At 34.3% G+C, this 20,072-nt stretch overlaps 1 protein-coding gene across 5 annotated transcripts in view; it reads right to left on the bottom strand.

Annotated features, from left to right (window-relative positions):
- Window positions 1-20,072, bottom strand: part of RAP1GDS1 (Rap1 GTPase-GDP dissociation stimulator 1) — a 167,935-nt gene that overhangs the window by 22,681 nt on the left and 125,182 nt on the right. For 4 of the 5 annotated variants that reach the window (XM_019415478.2, XM_019415496.2, XM_019415512.2 and 1 more), the window contains 6 exons: window positions 12,398-12,523; window positions 4,265-4,408; window positions 3,701-3,832; window positions 2,105-2,239; window positions 1,008-1,133; window positions 109-248 (listed from right to left, as the gene is read on the bottom strand). In XM_019415478.2, the coding sequence (XP_019271023.1) occupies window positions 109-248; window positions 1,008-1,133; window positions 2,105-2,239; window positions 3,701-3,832; window positions 4,265-4,408; window positions 12,398-12,523 (803 nt within the window). The remainder of the gene's footprint in view (window positions 1-108; window positions 249-1,007; window positions 1,134-2,104; window positions 2,240-3,700; window positions 3,833-4,264; window positions 4,409-12,397; window positions 12,524-20,072) is intronic. The other variant, XM_019415489.2, reaches the window with a different exon arrangement.

The raw sequence follows: 20,072 nt of genomic DNA on the forward strand, positions 1-20,072 counted from the left end.
TTTATATATAAATAGTGAAATGCAAGCTTATTTATAGGATCTATGATATTGAGTTTCCAAAGGGGCTACTTGCAGGTTTTCCAGCAAATGGTTTCCTCTGGAACTTACTTTTGATTTACTGTGTCGTATGAGGGCAGACAGCAGTCTGTTTGACTCCCCCATCACACCAGCATGATCTTTGGCTTCACACCATTCCACCAAACGCTCCACTAATTTAACATTCTTTCCCAGTTGTTCAGCAGCTTCTGCTATAGGAAAGAAGGCAAACCACAAAAGAAACAATCACTGATAGGCAACCAACTGAAGCACCTGGCACAGACTGTAAGAGTGCAAAAGGAAACTATACATCTAAAACCACAGCACAATGATTTTATTAAGAACTGCGAATACTCCGTATCTGATGGACTGTTTAGCTTTTTCTATAAAGTTGTGGACTTTCATACAAAATACAAAAATACAATTTTATACTCTTGTGGTTCAGCCTGGTAGTCTGTTAGTACTCTGGCAAAATACAACAAAGAGTATCAGAAGGACTCTGAGGAATCAATACAGACAAAGGTTTAGAATTTAGAAATAAGTAAATAAACGTAACTCATTCCAAGCAGTGGTTTTCATGGTTGTTTCTGTAAACAGAAAAATGATCTCCCTGTTTGCCAAACGAATTTAAAAAAATTTCGACTGTCAGTATATTGAAACATGATTCTTAAGACAAAGTAAAAATGGGTATGAAATACTAAAACATAAAAACCCTTCAGAACTGCTAATGAATCAGTGATAAACCAGGATTATATGTACAATAAAGAGATGCACTATAATTTCCATTTAAAGTCAATTATAACCAAGCATGGGGATTAATGAATGGAGCTCTAAAACCAATCTCTTTTTGCCTTTTATTTGCCATTTATCTTTATGATTACATAATTCTCAAAGCTAAAAACAAGTCCTTTTCAACTAAGGCACACTGACTGTCATACCAAAAATGTACCTTGGGAAAGCATTTCTTTTACCTTGTGCATCTATTAACATTCTCAACGTTCCCAGAAGTTTGAACTGAACTGGGGGCATTTCGGACTTAAGGAATTTCAAAACTGCCTCGGTGACTCCAGCTGATAACATCTTTGCTTTATTTACAACTAGAGAGAGAGAGAGAGAGAGGGAGAGGAAAAAGAATATAGTTAAAATGGTGCTAGCATTCTTGATGATAGTCATTCAGTTCAATATACATTTATTGTCTTACTATTTTTAAGGCCCCACGTTACATTTTTCTACTTAAAGGTCATGTTGCTTTTCTGTGTATTTTAAGAATGGGACTGGGGGTGAGGGTAATTATCTTGTTTGCCTATAGGAGCATAACATACAAAATCATACATACTGGCTTTTTAAACCTAATCTCAAAACACTTAAACAATTTGAAAAGGAACTCTGACAATGTTGTCTTCTTATTTACAAAAAGCACAATTCCTCAGGTTTAATGTTTCTTTTTACCTGTGTTCTTGATCCAATTGTGTTACTATAGATGTTATAGACATTAATAAGCAATATTAATCTGTTATATGAAGCAAATTGATATCTTATAGATTGTATCATCATACAGTTATACTATTTTACCTAATCAGAAATTTATTTTTAGAAAGTAGAATAATAGCTTTATCTCCTGTACTATTTACCATGATAATGTGATTTCATGGCTCAAAGTGTCTTTAATCCAAAGACACATTAAGGCTATTTTTAAAAATTATGTCTGCTTATATAGAAGGGGAAAACCCCCCTAAAAGTCATTCTTATAGGGACTCTCTTAAATGATGCTATTATCCTACCTCAACTGAAGATGCTTAAAAAAGCTTAACCATACAATATGATGAAAATCTAGGAGTTTACAAAAGGTAACAGAATATTTGAATGATCTGAACAAATACAACAATTATACCTGTACAATCTTAGAAAACTTATTTGATATATCTCCATTTACTAGTGAGAAAAATATAAATAATTTGAAGATTTTTTTTCTTGGTCAGGGCAGGTCCACAAATCACATAAAATAAACACCTTCCCAAAACAATAGATCTTATTTCTTACATAGTTGTTCACCATTCTTACGTCTTACCTGGAATGGCCAGATTTCTGAGGGCACTTAATGCTGCATGCTGCACAGTTACATTTCCATCTTCTACATGTCTGTCCAGTAAATCCATAAGTTTTTCTACAATTCCATTGTCTACCATATGGATACAATTTCCATCTGAACAAAACAAAAGCATTTTTTCCTTTCCTCTTTACAAATACCTATAAATATTTTATAATAGTGATGCCTATCAATTGTCCATTATACATTAGGGAAAATGGAACTACATGAAAATAAGATGAATTCCAATACTTTCTCCCATCAGATTTATAGATTTTTTTCTTTATTGAGTGAGAAGTCATGACCAGAGAAATCTGTAGCATAGAGCCTGACCATATATTAGATGAGTAAATAGAAACCACATGCTTAAAATGTCTACCAATAATTTTCATTTATAGTCAAGTAGGCCTAAGTCCTGCCAATGTTACAGTGACAGTACTCTATATTTTGTTATCATGGTTGATGTTTATTTTTCAATGATAAAACTTTTGAAATATGTATGTATAAAGCAGAGAGAATATTATAATGAACCACTCACTACTCCACATTTACCTTCAACAATTACCAATATTTTACTATTCCTAATTACATCACTAAGGAGTGAATGATCATCCTCAGAAGGAAGTAAAAATGAAATAAGCCATCCATTATGATATACAATTCACATTAGAATAAATTCAAGCTAAAAACAAGAAGAACCGATTTTCCTAGACACAGTATAAGTTTCTAGACTGAACAGAAGTTCCAGACTTCAGAAAGGAACATGAAGGTCTGGTGCCTTGGAAATGTTATTAAAGCAAATTAAATATTCTAGTCTAAACGAGAGGATTGATTACTCACACTTAAGTTCAGTAGGCATAAAAGGATAAATAAGGCACAATAACCCTACAAATAATACTCACATTATTAAATTAAAAAATCACCAGGCGGGGCGCCTAGGTGGTTCAGTTGGTTAAGCAACTGACTTCAGTCTGGGTCATGATCTCATGGTTCATGGGTTTGGGCCCCACATCAGGCACTCTGCTGTCAGCACAAAGCCCGCTTTGGATCCTCTGTTCCCCCCTCTCTTTTTGCCCCTCCCCTGTTCGTTCTCTATCTCTCAAAATAAATAAATAAAAACTTAAAAAAACAATCACCAGCCAAGAGAGCATATCCTCCCAGGTAAGAGGATATTAGAATGGGACTCAAATTTACTGATCTCTAAAGTACAGAGTACTCAAAGAAGGACTTTACAATCACTATTCATGATCTTTAAAATACCAGGACTTAGTTAAATTGCACAAAATATGTAATTTGCTAGAAACAGCACTAAGTAGGGGTGCCTGGCTGGCTCAGCTGGTATAACATGTGAATTTTGATCTTGGGGTAGTGAGCTCAAGCCCCATGTTGGTAAGCAGAGCTTACTTTAAAAAAACAAAAACAAAAACAAACACTAAGTATTTCGTATCTCTAAAAAATTAAGGTAGCAGTACACTTCATACTAACTTCTGAACTGTTCGTTTTAGTACATGTAACGGTGAACAAAAACAAAAACAAAATAGAACATCTGATTTAAAAAGGATAATATGAGATGCTTACCATTTCTGGCAAAATTTGCAATGGCCAGTGCTCCAGCAAGCTGTAGCTGGTGGTTATTTGATGGAATCCAGGACAGCACCCTTTGAAACACATTACCTTTTCCTCCTTCAAATAATTTCTGCATGGATTCATCTGGAAGTAAATGAAACAAACAGATAACAGGAAAAGAATATAGAGCAACAAATCTATATTCCTAAATGAATATCCAACTGGATAACTATATACTTCAGAAATGATATTTCATGAAAGGACAAGTAATGACTCTTTTTATAAAAGAGTTTAGGATTTTTCTAGTCTAAGTCCCAAGTAGCCCTCTAGCTTTTAGTGCCACAGTTGTCCTATGACAGCTCTTTGAATATTGTAAGATAGTGAAAACTCCTCTTTTCCAGGTTCACTATCTCTAGTTCTCTTCATGATGTGTTTAAGGTTTCAAATCATCACACCAGGATTAAATGAGGCAGGAAAATGAGAAAATGCCTAATATATATAGTGTTCACAAAAGAGACAATACATTAAAAAAAATCTAATAATCATGTTCTTAGGTTGACTTAAATTATAACTCACCTCCAAGAAGTAATAAAACCATTAGATCTGAAGCAGTTTTGAGCTCAGCAATATCATCCTCTTTTTCACTATCCACTTTCTCCTGAACAATCTCTAGTAGACATTCTACCAGCCCTGCTTCCACCAGCTGTAGTTTAATAGCATCTAAAAAATAATGTGAACAAAATAACCAAAACTTGAGATGAAACAGAAGTTCTGGTATAAGCAACCTATTATGAAGACTTATAAGAAATCATGAAAATGCATGATTACATAATACATGTTTGAAGATTTGAGTTTCAAGAGGAACTATCTGACAGTGCAGGTTATATACACAAAAGTTTTATTTCACTTTTCTTTTTTACTTGACATTAGGGCACTTTTTGCAATGTCTGCAGCACCTAAACAAATTGATTCTCAGCTTTGAAGGAAAGTAATAGCACTCCACTGTTATTGTAGATATTATGCTCATGTTTTAAAAAGGTAATACTATTAAATACACTGTTTAAACTAAAACAGATATGCTGTTATATAAAGTAAAAATATACTCACTAATGGCATGTGAATAGAAAGTTATTGAAAAGTAAAGAGCTATTAGTAAATTTCAAACTATACCATACGTATGTATTTGGATTCATACTTGTATAGATGTTATTTTTCTAATTTTTAAAATGTTTATTTATTTATTTTTTTTGAGAGAGACAGAGTGTGAGTGGGGGAGGGGAAGAGAGAGAGGGAGACATAGAACCTGAAGCAGGCTCCAGGCTCTGAGCTGTCAGCACAGAGCCCTACATGGAGCTCAAACCCACGAACCATGAGATCATGACCTGAGCTGAAGTCGGACGCTCTACAGACTGAGACACCTAGGTGCCCCTAGATGTTACTTTTCTAAGGCAGTTAATAAATCTGTAACTTTCTGAACTTTAAAAGCCATGTTTTGAAAAAGGACTTCAGGTTTTCATTAATTTCAAGTTTGCTTGGGTGATGGATCTTTGGTGGTTCATTAGACTATATTCTCACTACATCTGAATAGGTTTTAAAATTTCCATAATAAAAGTTGAAAGAAAAAAATAACTTTTGAGCTTTCTGATAACCAACAGTGTGAAGGTATTTTAACAGAAAAATTTACATCCCAATTATATTGTTAACAATTTTCTTCATAGTAAGTTCTACTCTTATCAAATTGTTTGCACCCCTAATAACTTTTTTTTATTATAGAACTTACTTAATTGCAGGTTTTATATTCATATCCATATCTGTCTCCCTCATTAGAGTAGACATACTTCTTTCATCTTTGTATTTTGACCTAAACTGGTCTACCTACATGCTCTGGGTATATTTATACAGCTTACAATAAATGTAGATGAACTGACCTTAGAAACTTGCTACATAGAAATTTTTAAACTTAAATTTTATTTTTTAGTTGGATTTTATTTTAGCCATTGGTTTCCCTAAGCTGTATATGTGCACATATACAGCAATGGCAGCTTCAGGTTATTATTATTTGGGAGAAACAAAGACCTTTTTTATACTTGACATTTTCTTTTGGGCAATTTTAAGATATAAAATTTAGGTTTCATTTCCCCCTAACACCAGGATCACTGATAATCTTTAGAATATTATCTCCAGAATACACAGAATATTCAAACTGGAATATTTTTCTAAAAGGTACACTTGTACTGTGCTATGCTGAAAGTAGGGCGTTTCCTTGGTTACAGAATGCTAGGGCTAGAAATGTGTGGTGACTAGAATCAAAGCCATGTTAAAAAAAAAAAAAAACCTTAAAATTCCTAAAAACCTTGAATTATACAAATCCCAATTTAAATGTCTCCTTTGCACATAAGGAAAACCAAGGGTGATATACTAACGATAGTCCAGAAACAAGTTTTCAAAGGTATCATTCAATTTGCTGCACGATTATAAGATAGAAGTGAAGATAGTAAAGGAGAAAACATATAAGAAAAACTGTTATTTTGACATATTACAAGAAAGGTTACAGGTAATTCTATGGCATAAAATTGACTGAAGGTCACCATAAAAATTTCATTTGGCCAAACCACCAAATGAGATGAAAAACAACTTTCTGCCTAAAGAATAAGATCTAAGGCATTTAGAAAATTTTAAATCTGTCAAGATTAAAATTTATAGATCTCTCCTCTCACAGTTTGACTTTAATCATATACATATATATGTGGGAGGCTTCAATAGCCTTATTAAGGAAGATCAGCAAGGCAGTCTGCCAAAGCAGACAGCCCAGCACCATTTATTAACACCATTCTGCCTAAGGACCATCTATCTTTATAACTACTATTTGCATATGTATGTATGTATATAATATGTATCTGTGTGTGTGTGTGTATATATATATCTATATATATAGATATATATAGATATATATATATATCTATATATATATAAATCTTTTCTAAATGGTGAAAAAAGCCACAAATGCAGAAAAGTGCATAATATACATATTAGCTTAATTATTATTAAGCAAATTACCATGCAGCTACTACCTAGATCAAGAAATTCATTGCCAACATCCCAGGAAGCCCCTCTGTGCATTCCCTTTTCCTATCACATATTCTTCCCTCCAGCCCTCTAAATACTTGATTTTTATGGTAATCATAGTCATACTTTTCCTTATTTTTTATCAAATGGGCATTCCTAAAAACCAGTTTAATTTTACATTTTTTTGAACTTTATATAAGTGGAATCTTACAATACATATTTTTCAGTGTTGGCTTTTCCCTTTCAATGTTTATAAGATTCATCTATACTACTGGTTATAGTTGTCTTCATTCCTTTTTGTAAGTATATATTTTTCCATTATATGAATATACCATTATTTATTCTACTGTTAATGGATAGGAGTTGTTTCTAATTTTTCATTATTATAAATAGTGCTAAGAACATTCCTGTAATGGCTTCTGGTGCACATGTGCATGTTTCTGGGTACACTTTAAGAGCAAAATTGTTGGATCACACAGAATACAATCTCCATCTCAACAGATCTGGTTTTCCAAATTGTACCAATGTACACACTCACCAGCACGTAATGAGTTTCCACTACTCCACAACCGCATCAACATTTGATATTATTATACTTTCCAGTAGATACATGGTAGTATTTTATTGTGATTTTATTTTGTATCTCAGTTATTAATGAGTTAAGCATATTTTCATGTTTATTAGCCATTTGGATTGTATCTTTTGTCTAGTGCCTATTTAAATTTTTTATGCATTTTCCCACTGGAATTTCTACATTTTTCTTAATGATTTGTGGGAGTTTTTATATATTTACACACTCTTTTGATTATGTGTGTTATAAATATCTTCTCTCACACACTGTCTTGCTTTTTACTCTTAATGGTGTTTTTTTGGTGTCTTTCATTTTCATTATTAGAAAGTTTTAGCCAAATTTATCAATCTTTTCCTTTATGCTTGAGATTGTTGTGACCTAATAAAACTATACTCCAAGGCCATGATGATATTCTTCTATCTTCTATTTTTTAAGGTATGCTTTCTGGTTTTAACTTTTCCATTTCGCTTAATAATCTATCTGAATACCTTTTTTTAGTACAGTATGAAATGGGAGTTAATATACGTGTCTTCAATTGATTTTTCCCCCCATATTCCCAGCATTGTTTATTGAAAAGACTTCATTCCACACTGTTTTGCAGTGACAACTTTTCTTCCTCCTAATAAAATAAGCACCTATTAATGCATCCATTTGTTTCTGGGGTATCCTGTTCTACTGGTCTTCTCATTCAGCCTAGCACCAATACCACACTGCCTTTTAATTATTATAGTTTTATCAGAATAAAGTTTTATTATTGTTATGCAGTAAAACCAGTTTTGCTACTTTGTTCTCTTTCAGTGTCTTGGCTATACCTGGTCTTCTGAGATTTGGTTAGAATTCCACTGAGTCTACAGATCAATATGGGGAGATATAATACTTTTACAACATATCATCTCTTGATGTTTTTCTACAGTTTTCTACAAGAGACCCTGCACAACTTTTATTAGTCCATTCTTAAAGTATTTTGTTTTTTATGCTTTATAAATAATATATTTCTTAAAAATGCATTTTGTAACTATTTTTTGGCTGATTTATAGGAATAAAATGTTTTTGAGTTTTTGTTTGCTTATGTTTTGCTTTGGCTAGCAACATAACTCATTCTAAATTTTTTTTTTAATGTTTGTTTATTTTTGACAGAGAGAGCATGAGTTGGGGAGGGGCAGAGAGAGAGGGAGACACAGAATCTGAAGCAGGCTCCAGGCTCTGAACTGTCAGCACAGAGCCCCATCCAGGGCTCGAACTCATGGACCACGAGATCATGACCTGAGCCGAAGTTGGCCGCTCAACCAACTTAGCCACCCAGGCACCCCAACATAACTCATTCTAATTAAAAAACTCTTCTTTTAATTCAAAATATTCTTTTGAATTTTTGACATATATAACCATATCATCTATGAATAAGGAGGTATATGTTATTTATTTGTTTGATGTCTTTCCTGTATCTTTTCTCTACTGCACTGGTTAGTTCCCATAAGACAATAATAAACAGAAGCAGGAATGATTTTTCTTATTCATGAACTCAAGGGAAATACTTTTTGTTTCACCATTGAGTATGATACTTTCTGTAGGCTTCTGATATATATCCTTCTCACTCTCTTTTAGTGCTGGCTTGCAAAGAGTTTTTTAAAATCATGAATGGATAGTTAATCTTACCAGATGCTTTCTTTTCTGAAGATCATTTGATTTCTCTTTTAACAAGTTTTAATACAAATTATATTCATTGCATTTTGAATATTAAACTGCTTTGTATTTTCAGAATAAATCCATTTTGCTATAATGATTAATTTTGAATATATTATTAGATTTGGCTTGCTAAAATTTGAAGGGGAATTTTAGATCTATGTTCTTGGTGAGACTGGCCTTTATTCTTATAAATGGTGTCTGTTGGTATTTGATATAAGATCTGTATAGTGAGATCTCCTTTTTCATTCTTGATTTTGGTTATCTATGCCTTTTCTTGCTCTCTCTCCTTTTTCTTTTTTTTTTCCTTGATTAATCCTAGCAGGGCTTTACCAGTTTTATTTAGTCTTTCAGACTGAATTTTAGTGATTATACACCGATATCGCATTATGAATTTTCTATTTTATTAATTTCAGCTCTTCAGATTTCTTTCCAAGTATGACTTTACCTACATAAGATTTAAAATATAGCATTGCTTTCATTATTAGAAAATTTTCTAATTTCCAACATGATTCTTCTTTGACCTCTGAGGTATTCGAAGTATATTGTTAAATATGTAAGTATAAATGGATTTCCTAGTTATCTTTTTATTATTAGACAATTCACTTAAGTCAGAGAATATACTCCATAAGGTTGCAATCCTTTGAAATTTGTTAAAACTTTTTCATAACTATGCATGTTTTATATATCTCATGTGTATTTGAAAAGAAAGGGCCCTGCAGCTGGGTGCAGTACTCTAAAATACATCCATTAAATCAATTTTCTTAATCATGTTGTTCACATTTTCTATATCCTTGTTGTTTTTCTTAATCTGCTTGTAGTATAAATTACTCAGAGGCATTAAAAGCTCCCATGATATTTATGAATTTTTCTATTTCTCTTCATAGTTCTGAGTATTTTGCCTTCATATGTTTTGGGGTAATGTATATTTATTATAGCTCACAGTTGAATTAAACTTTCATCACCATAAGTCACCTTATTTCTATTGAGTCTTTTAATCTTAAATTCTATTTAATATTAAATATTACTATCTCAGCCTTCTTTAAGTTTGAATGATTTTTTAAATCCTTTTATTCTAAATCTTTTAAATCTCCTTATATTTAACAAATGGGTTGTTTGTTTTAAAAAGTATAGTTAATTTTTAAAAAAAAATTTTTTAATTAAAAAAAAGTTTTATTTATTTATTTGAGAGAGAGAAAGAGCAAGTAGGGGAGAGGCAGAGAGAGAAGGAAATAAAGAGAATCCCAAACAGGCTCCATGCTGCCAGCGCAGAACCCGACACAAGCTCGAACCCGCAAACCGTTAGATCATAACTTGAGCTGAAATCAAGAGTTGGATGCTCCACCGACTGAACCACCAAGGCATCCCAAAAGTATAGTTGATTGTTAAAATTCAGCTGACAACTGGTCTTTTAATTAAAGCATTTAGGTCAAGTACATTTAATGTAATTACTGTAATACTGTGTCTTAAATCTAATATATTTTTTATGCTGTATTTGTAACCCCTGTTCTATGTTCCTTTTTCTCTCCTCTTTTCTGTTATTGAAGGTGTATTGATTGAAGGTGTATTTAAAGAAACAATCTTTCCAGGGCGCCTGGGTGATTCAGTCAATTACACATCTGGCTTTGGCTCAGGTCATGATCTCACAGCTCCTGAGTTCAAGCCCCCAGTCAGGCTCTGTGCTGACAGCTCAGAGCATTGAGCCTGCTTCAGGTACTGTGTCTCCCTCTTTCTCTGTCCTTCCCCCACTCGTGCTCTGTCTCTCTCTCAAAAATACATAAACATAGGGGCGCCTGGGTGGCTTAGTGGTTAGGCGTCTGACTTCGGCTCAGGTCATGATCTCACGGTTCGGGAGTTCAAGCCCCGCGTAGGGCTCTGTGCTGACAGCTCAGAGCCTGGAGCCTGCTTCAGATTCTGTGTCTCCCTCCCCTCAGCTCCTCCCCTGCTCACACTGTCTCTCTCTCAAAAAATAAATAAAGATTAAAAAAAAAATTTTTTTAATAAAGATAAAAAAAATCTTCCCATAAATCCTTCCATTAGTTTGGCAGTTACATGTTGTTTTTAAAAATTATTTTAGTAATCACCTTAAAAGTCAGTGGTGAACTTTCTCAGTTTTTACTCTGAAAATATCTTTATTTTGTCTTTAGTTTTGAAGGATGCTTTCATTGGGTTTAGAATTCTAGGTTGGCATTTATTTATTTATTTTTTCATCACATAGAAGATGTTTCATTGTCATCTGACTTTCATTGTTGTGCTGGAAGATTAACAATCAGTCAAACTATCACCTCTTTTAGGATAATCTATTATTTTCCTGGCTACTTTTAAGATTTTTGTCATTAGTTTCCTGTAGTTTCAGTATAAAAAAAAATGTAGATTTCTTTTTATCAGGTTTTAGATTCATTTGAGTTTTTGAATCTTTGTTATCTTTCACAATTTCTGGTAAATTCTATGCCAAAATTAAAAAAAAAAAAATATTGCCTCTGCTTCCCCCCCTGCACTTTCTGGAACTCCAAACAATGTATATGAGACCTTCTCACTGTATCCTCTGTACTTCTTATTCTCTTTTTTATGTATGCTGATTATTTTCTCTTTATACTTCATTGTGGATTTCCTTCCAGTCTATCTTCCAGTTCACTGGTTCTCTAAAACAACTATATTTAATCTGCTGTTAAACGCATCCATTAGGTTCTTATTTGGGGCTGTATTGTTCCAATTCAGGAATTTCTAATTGTTTCTTTTTCAAGTCTGCTATGTTACCTTTTATAGTTTTTAGTTTCCTTCTAAATGTTTCAAGCTTGCCTTTCACTCTCTGAACATAATAAGCATACCTGTGAATCACTGTCTAATAATTTCAATATCTGGAGATTTGCTGTGGTTGCCTGTTCTTTGTGCTGGTTCTTGCTTACAATATCTTGTCTCCTCATGTATCTGGTCTTCTCTGATTATGCTAGACACTGTATCTGAAAAATTATACGGGACGTTTTGTTTACTCTGGTTCACTCTTATTCCAATGGTGTATCCCTTAAGATTTTTTAATGCAAAGATGGGAATAGTTTACCAGTGTCTACACTGTCCCTTTGCCCTGCAAGGTTACATAAGTGGAGTTCAGCCTCTCTGGTGCCTTTTCCAGATGGGCACAAAAATGTGTAAGCTACAGAACGATGTTTGGCAAGACTCTAAAATCAAAGAAACTTGGTAAGTAGCTTTGGCCAATGTAGATATAGTAATCGAGTAGATAATGTAGCTAAAGTTATGGACACCCAAAATAAAACTTAACACATCATTAATAAAGCAAAGAAGGGCTTTGAGTTAAATATCTGGCAATTCAATAATATCAGGAAGAATGGAAAGCATACATGATAAATAATCAAGAGGTGCATTTAATTTCTCACCATTTTCTGCCAATGGAGCAAGGACTTCAAAAATCATTTCCCTTTTATCATGTTCTATTTGTTTCTTGAAGAGTTTTACCAGTTCTTCAGCAATGTTTGTACTGGCAAACTGTTCTTTACTTGACTCTGCAAAAAAGGAGAGGGACATATAGAGTAAGCAAATAAAATTTAAACACAGTAACTGTATTCCATTACTTTCAATACATGCTCATTTTGTACCATTACTGATAAATGCAAATACTTTTCAAATACAGGAACTATCAGATACAGTTTAAATGCTCTTGAAAAGGAAAAATGGCATTAAAGAAAACGTTCTAACCCAGTTTTATTCAAGGCTGTAAAAAAATGTTCACCAGCATAACATATAGGTGTAACCATAGCAACAATTAAATTACTAAGTTATAAATTCATAGTTTCAAGGCTTTTAGCCAAAGAAGAAAAATTACTCTTATTAGGCTGCATTTTTACATGGCTGAAGTAAAGGTGACTTATTATTACCCTCAGATCATTAAAGTGGTATGCTCTTGCACTGGCATGATATGCCTACTATTAAAGGTCAATGCTTCACATGTGCTTGGGGTCTCAGTCCCGCTTGCCTCTTTAGCATCTTCAATCTCTCTTCGCTCTATAGCCTCATCATCTGCAATTAAATATGCTCTAATATTTCTTATACAAAAAAAGCAGTATTAAAAACAACTTTCTTCTACTTCACTGTTCTTCAACTACCATCCAATCTCTGTTCACTTTCACAAACAAGTTCCTTGATAGCACTGTCTACATACACTGTCTCTACTTTCTCAACTCACATGCATTCTTAAACCCACTTCAAACTAGCTTTGGCCTACATCCACCCTCTGTAGTTTCAAACTTGCTCCTCCTTTTCCACCAGACTCTATAAATTCCATTTCCTTGGGACTTGATCCTTTTCTTTCTTACCTTATTTTGGTTGTTACTCTCATCTCAGAAAATCTAATTCCCTTTCATAGCATCAAAACTGCTCCTCTATGTTGATAGTTATACAGTCACATCTCTAGCCCTCTTCTGTGCCTCAAGCTATTTATTTAACTGGTCACTTGACATCTCCATTTGAATACTCCCCCCTGTAGCATCCAAACTCCATGTCTAAAAAGGACTTCTGGTATTACCTGAAATCTGTCTTCTTCTAGACTTCCTTTACTTGGTAAATGAACAGTTTATCTATCCATCTATGCAGGCAGAAATCTAGGAGTCATTGCTCACTTGTTCTCATTTAATTCTACATCCAATGAATTACCAAAGTCTACCAATCTACCCCCAAAATACAACAGTAATCCATTCCATTTCTTTCCAATTATCTTCTTAATTTGCTTTGCTGCTTCAGAGTTCCCAATAATTTATCCAGAATTTTCAGAGAATTCTGACCAAATCCAATATAGATTTGCTTCTGTTTTGGGGGCACAGCTGATATCCTAGAATTTATTTTTTATCATTATCTTGATACTTTCTTCTCCTCTGTTACCTACATCCTTTTGCTTTCACTTGTTTTGATTTGATAGAAGCATCCTCTAGCAGCTTCCTAAGAGAACTGTAATATATATAGGAGGTAAATATTTTGAAATCTTGACTGTCTGAAAATGCTTTATCCCACCCAGAGTTTATGCCTCTAATTTAAATTAGTCCCTCACCTTATTCCATTACTTTCTGATACAAGAAATTATGACAATTTATAATTATATGCTTGTTTGTAAATTTGTTTAAAAAACAAATTTCCATGGCTCCTGGGTGACTCAGTTGGTTAAACTTCCGCCTTGATTTTGGCTGTCATGATCTCATGGTTCATGACATGCTAACAGCATGGAGTCTGCTTGGAATTTTCTCTCTCCCCCTCTCTCTTTGCCACCCCCCGCCAAATAAATAGACTTTAAAAAATAAAAATAAATAAAAAATAAATTTCCATCTCACCCTTGAGTATAAGCTAAAGTATAATAGTAAGCTCCTTGAGGGCAGGGACAGTGCAGATTAACAACCACAAACACCGTATACAGTATAATGCCCAGTACCTAAGAACACTTGATTGAATGAATGTGTGACTGAATGAACAGTTAAATAAATACAGGAGTGAGGTTCTACTCTCTAGTTTCAGGTAAATATCCATTGATACCAAATAAAAAAGTTTGCAAATTCAAACTTTAAAAGAAAGGAGAAAAACAAATCTTAATATGGCTTAACAGTTTTGATTTGTTCTCTTGTTACACTGCTTTTGACACCAGATCGATGCCAAAATGATGAAAATCCACTCCAAAACTTGAAAGATTCCTTAATGCCATAAAAAAGAAGTAGGAGTGGAGTATGGATTGTCTTTTCCAATAAGCTACCTAAGCCCTCAGAGATCATATTCTATAAATGTGAGCAGCCTTAGTCTAAAAAGTTACTTTGATATAAGTAGGGATGACTTAAGTCCTGAACACTGTTGGTTGCTCCTTTGCTTCAGACAATACTTCAAAGGAGAAGAATTTCAGAAACATAAAATCAGGGGTGAATCAGAAAGACATTAATATTTATCTGGTTATGTGCTCTCACTCTTTTAAAAATGATAGTGTTAGTGTTCTTTTTTGCTATCCATATTCTATTCCTCCAAGTATTTCTCATAGTATTTTATTTTCCCTAGAATTACTTTTACTTCCCCTGGGATTATTTTTTTCATTTGCTTAGTTTTCTAAGTAGTTATCATTAATTCAACTCCAAACTTTCCATCAGTTGTCTAGTACTTATCATTAATTAAACTCCAAATTCCCCATCAATTATCTGATCTTCTCTTACTAAGCTTATTTAAGTATTTAATCAATTTCATCTCCTCCAAGAATTACCCCAATCTTGAGTCTAGCCTTTTGACTTGTTCCAATCTGGACTGGTTGCTCTTTGAAAACAGGCCATTTAGGGCTCTCGTGTCACCACACTACTAGGAATTTTTGTTTTCTTGTTGGATCCCTTGTTTTCTGATTCCTATGTAGTCTTCTTTGTTAATTTAAATCCCTTCTTTTGGTGGAACACATTTTCAGTGGCTTCCAGAGGAAAAGTATGTAGGATACTGATTTTCTGAGATGTTCATGTTTGATAATGTCTTTATTATAACTTCACACTTGATTGACAGTTTGATTGGGTATAGAATTCTATATTGGAACTAATTTCCCCTCAAAATTTGAAGGCAGTACTCTATTTTCTTCTGACGGCCAGTGTTTTGAGATATCTGATGTCAACTGATTTACAGTCTTTTGTATGTAACTTTTTTCTAAGTTTGTAAGATATTCTTTGTCCCATTTTAAAGTTTATTTATCTTTGAGAGAAAGAGAGGGAGAGAGAGAGAGAGAGAATGAGAATCAATAGGGGAGAGGCAGAGAGGGATAGGATCCTAAGCGCGCTCTGTGTTGTCAGCATGAAGCCCAGCGTGAAGCTTGATCACGAATTGTGAAATCATGACCTGAATCGAAATCAAGAGTTGGCTGCTTAACCGACTGAGTCACCCAGGTGCCCCTGTCCCATTTTAAAATTTCACATTGATGGGCCATGATATGGGTCTATTTTTATCCATTAGGCTAGGCATTTGACAGACCCTTCTAATCATAGAAAATTATGTACATTAGTTCTGTGATATGTGAGTTATTTGGCGATTTCCTCCTGTTTATCTCTTTCTAAAACTCTTGGCCCAATTCTCTCTATATTTTTTTGTATTTCCCATCTTCTTGTTTTTTGCTTTACTTCTGCAACTATTTCTCCAAACATCTGTCTTTCATTTTAGCTATTGTGCTTTTAACATTCAGCCTTTTTCATTCTGTTCCTCTTTCTTAAAAATAGCATCCCATTATAGTTTCATGCTCACAGTATGTTTTTCTAACTTATCTGAAGATACTGGTTTTTTCCTTACCCTGTACAGTTTCTATTTTCTCTACAATGCTTTTTTTCTATTTATTTCATTATCTTTCATGTTAGAAGCTATCCTCACCTGTCTCATTGTCTGCATATTCATTAAAGATTAGGATTTAAGTTGGCTGGGAAGATGGTAGAATAGCAGGGCTCTAAGTTTGCCTTGTCCCATGGATACAACTAGATAACACCCATATCAGCATAAATAACCCAGGAAAATGACCTGAAGACTGGGAGAACAAACTCTACAACTAAAGACAGGGAAGAGGCCACATCAAAGAAGGTAGGAAGGGTGAAGATGCGAAGATGTGGTCTTGGAGGGAAACAAACCTGGGAGGGAAACAAATTGCGGCCATATATGGTGGGGAGGAAGCTGGTAGTACAGAGAAGGGCAGAAAACAAATCTTCCACAACAAACAGGGAGGATGGGTCTCTAATATTTACCTTTGAAAGTGAAAGCGGCCAAATTTCATGAGTTCTTGAAACCAGCATGACTTAAAGACTAGAACTTTAAAAATAAGGAGGCTCCACTCTGGGAGAACCGAGAAGGTATCAGGAAGCAGAGTTCCTGCCCTTAAAGAGATAGCATGACAGCTTGTGCAGATACAGTGTAGAACGAGCAGTTTGGAAAACCCCGGGGGCAAATAGGGGGTGGGAGGATGAGGGCAGGTGAGGAGAGAGTAATTTGCTCATCTCAGAGCACAGCTAGGAGAGACAAGGATTATGGAGAGACCCCTTTCAGGAATAAAGAAGCTGGCAGGTACCATTTCCTCTACAGCAAAAACAATAGCCACCTGTGGGAACCAGTGAGGCTTCCACACTCCTTACCTTACTTGCTTGCATCAAATCTCCCTCCCCAACACGTTGGTCAAGATCCACCTTTCCCAGTCATGCTCACCTCAGTCCCAGCGTTATCCACTCCCTACCCAGAAAACCAGTACAAACCCTCGCAATAACATATCTCCTGATCTGCTCATTTTGCAGGACCTCAGTCCCAGCAGGGGCAGGTGTTTCGTAAGCTGACCACCACACACCTTACTGCATACAATAGAGAGACTCTGTAGATAATTAGAATGAAGGAAAAAGAGGCCAAGACTCAACAGCAGAGCACATGCAACACACATAAGAGATTGTCCTTGAAGTGCAGGCCCTGGGGAACAGGGGACACTGAACTGCAGGGCACTACAGGACCACTTCTTCATAAGACTAATATCATTAAGAGAAAGAGAAGTAGCCGACTTTCCTAACACACAGAAACAGACACACAAAGTCAGACAAAATGAGGAGACAGAGAAACATCTCCCAAATGAAAGAACAGGATCAAGCCACAGCAAGAGACCAAAATGAAACAGATATCAAGTAATATGCCTGATAGAGAATTTAATGATCATAAAGATACTCACTGGACTGGAGAAAAGAGTGGAGAACATCAGTAAGACCATTAACACAGAGATTAAAAAGAACCAATCAGAGATCAAGAACACAGTAAATGAAATAAAAATAGACTTGATGGAATAAATACCAGGTTAGATGAAGCAGAGAAATGAATTAACGACCCAGAAGACAGTAATGGAAAATAACCAAGCTGAGCAAAGGAAAGGAAATTCTACAAATTGAGAAGAGTCTTAGGGAACTCTGACTACATCAAGTGTGATAACAACCACATTATAGGGATCTCAAAAGAAAAAGAGAGAGATAAGGTGGCAGAAAATTTATCTGAAGAAATAATAGCTGTAAAATTCCCTAATCTGAGGAAGGAAACAGGTATCAGATTAAGAAGGCACAGGGATTCCCTCGAAAAATTCAACCTGAGGAGGTCCATACAAAGACACACAGTAATTAAATGCCAAAAAGTAGTGATCAATAGAAAAAATTTTTAAACAGCAAGAGAAAAGACAGTTACATGCAAGGAAAACCCCATAGAGCCATCGGTGGGTTTTTCAGCAGAAAATTTGCAGGCCAGAAGGGAGTGGCATGATACATTCAAAGTATTGAAAGGGAAAAATCTGCAGCCAAGAATACTCTATTCAGCAAGGGTATAATTCAGAATAGAATGAGATGAAAAGTTTCTCAAGGAGTTCATGAACACTAAACCAGCTCTACAAGAACTATTAAATGAGACTCTTCAAGTGAAAAAGGAAAAACTGTAAATTAGAGTATGATAAATAAAAAAACGCAAAAACAGTAGAAATAAATATTTCTGTAAAAAACAGTCAAGGGCCTCACAAAATAAAAGGATGTAAAGTATGACACCATACATTAAAATTGTGGTGGGGAGAGAAGTGACGACTCAAATGTAAGTAACCACCAACATAATATAGACTGCTATACACAGAAGAGATTATATACAAACCTAATGGCAATCTCAAATCAAAGAGCAGTTAATAGATATGCAAAAAATAAAGACAAAGAAATCCAAGTATATCACTAAAGAAGGATAACAATGAAAGAGAGCACAAGACGAAAGGATAAGAGGGAATCTACAGAAACCACAAAACAAGTAACAAAATAGCAATAATCAATAATTACTTAGAATGTAAATGCACTAAGAGCTCCAATCAAAAGACACAGGGTGACAGAGTGAATTAAAAAACAAGACCCAACTACATGCTGCTTATCATTTCAGACCAAAACACACCTGCAGATTGAAAGTGAGGGGATAGAGAAACATTTATCATACAAATGGCTGTCAAAAGAAAGCCGGCAAAGCAATACTTATATTGGACAAAATAGATTTTAAAACAAAGACTGTAACAAGAGACAAAGAATGACACTATATAATAGTAAAGGGGACAATCAAACAAGAGGATATAACAATTGTAAATATTTATGCACCCAACGTGGAAACACCCAAATATATAAAACAGTTAATAACAAACTTAAAAGAACTAACTGATAGTAATACAGTAATAGTAGAGGACTTTAACACCCCACTTAGATTGATGGACAGATCACCCACACAGAAAATCAACAAGGAAAGAGTGACTTTGAATGACACACTGGACCAGATGGATGTAAAAGACATATTTAGAACATTTCATCCTAAAACAGCAAAACATACATTCTTTTCAAGTGCATATATAACATTTTCCAGAATAGATCACATATTAGTCTACAAAATAAATCTCAACGTTTTAAAAAAAATCAAAGTCATACCATACATCTTTTCTGACCACAATGTTCTGAAATTAGAAATCAACCACAAGAAAAAATCTGGAAAGAACACAAATACATGGCAGTTAAATAACATGCTTCTAAACAATGAATGGGTCTACCAAGAAATCAAAGAAGAAATAAAAAATTACATGAAAACAAATGAAAACAAAAACACAATAGTCCCAAATCTTTGGAATACAGCAAAAGTGGCTCCAAGAGGGAGGTTTATAGCAACACAGGTCTACCTCAAGAAGAGAGAAAAATCTCAAATAAACAACCTAACCTTACACCTTAAGGATCTAGAAAAAGAACAAACAAAAGCCTAACCCAACAAAAGGAAGAAAATAATTGAGATTAGAGCAGAAATAAATGATGTAGAAACCAACTAACCAACAAAACAAACAACAACAAAAAACAATAGAACAGATCAATGAAACCAGGAGATGGTTCTTTGCAAAGATCAACAAAATTGATAAAAACCTCTAGTAAGACTCATTTAAAAAAAAAAAAAAGAGAGAGAGGGGTCCAAATAAAATTACCAATGAAAGAGGGGAAACAACTACCAACACCACAGAAATACAAATAATTCTAACAGAATATTATGAAAATCTGTATTCTA

The sequence above is a fragment of the Panthera pardus genome, unplaced genomic scaffold, assembly GCF_024362965.1.
Source record: "Panthera pardus isolate Hobbes unplaced genomic scaffold, ASM2436296v1 HiC_scaffold_13, whole genome shotgun sequence".
NCBI lineage: Eukaryota > Metazoa > Chordata > Mammalia > Carnivora > Felidae > Panthera > Panthera pardus.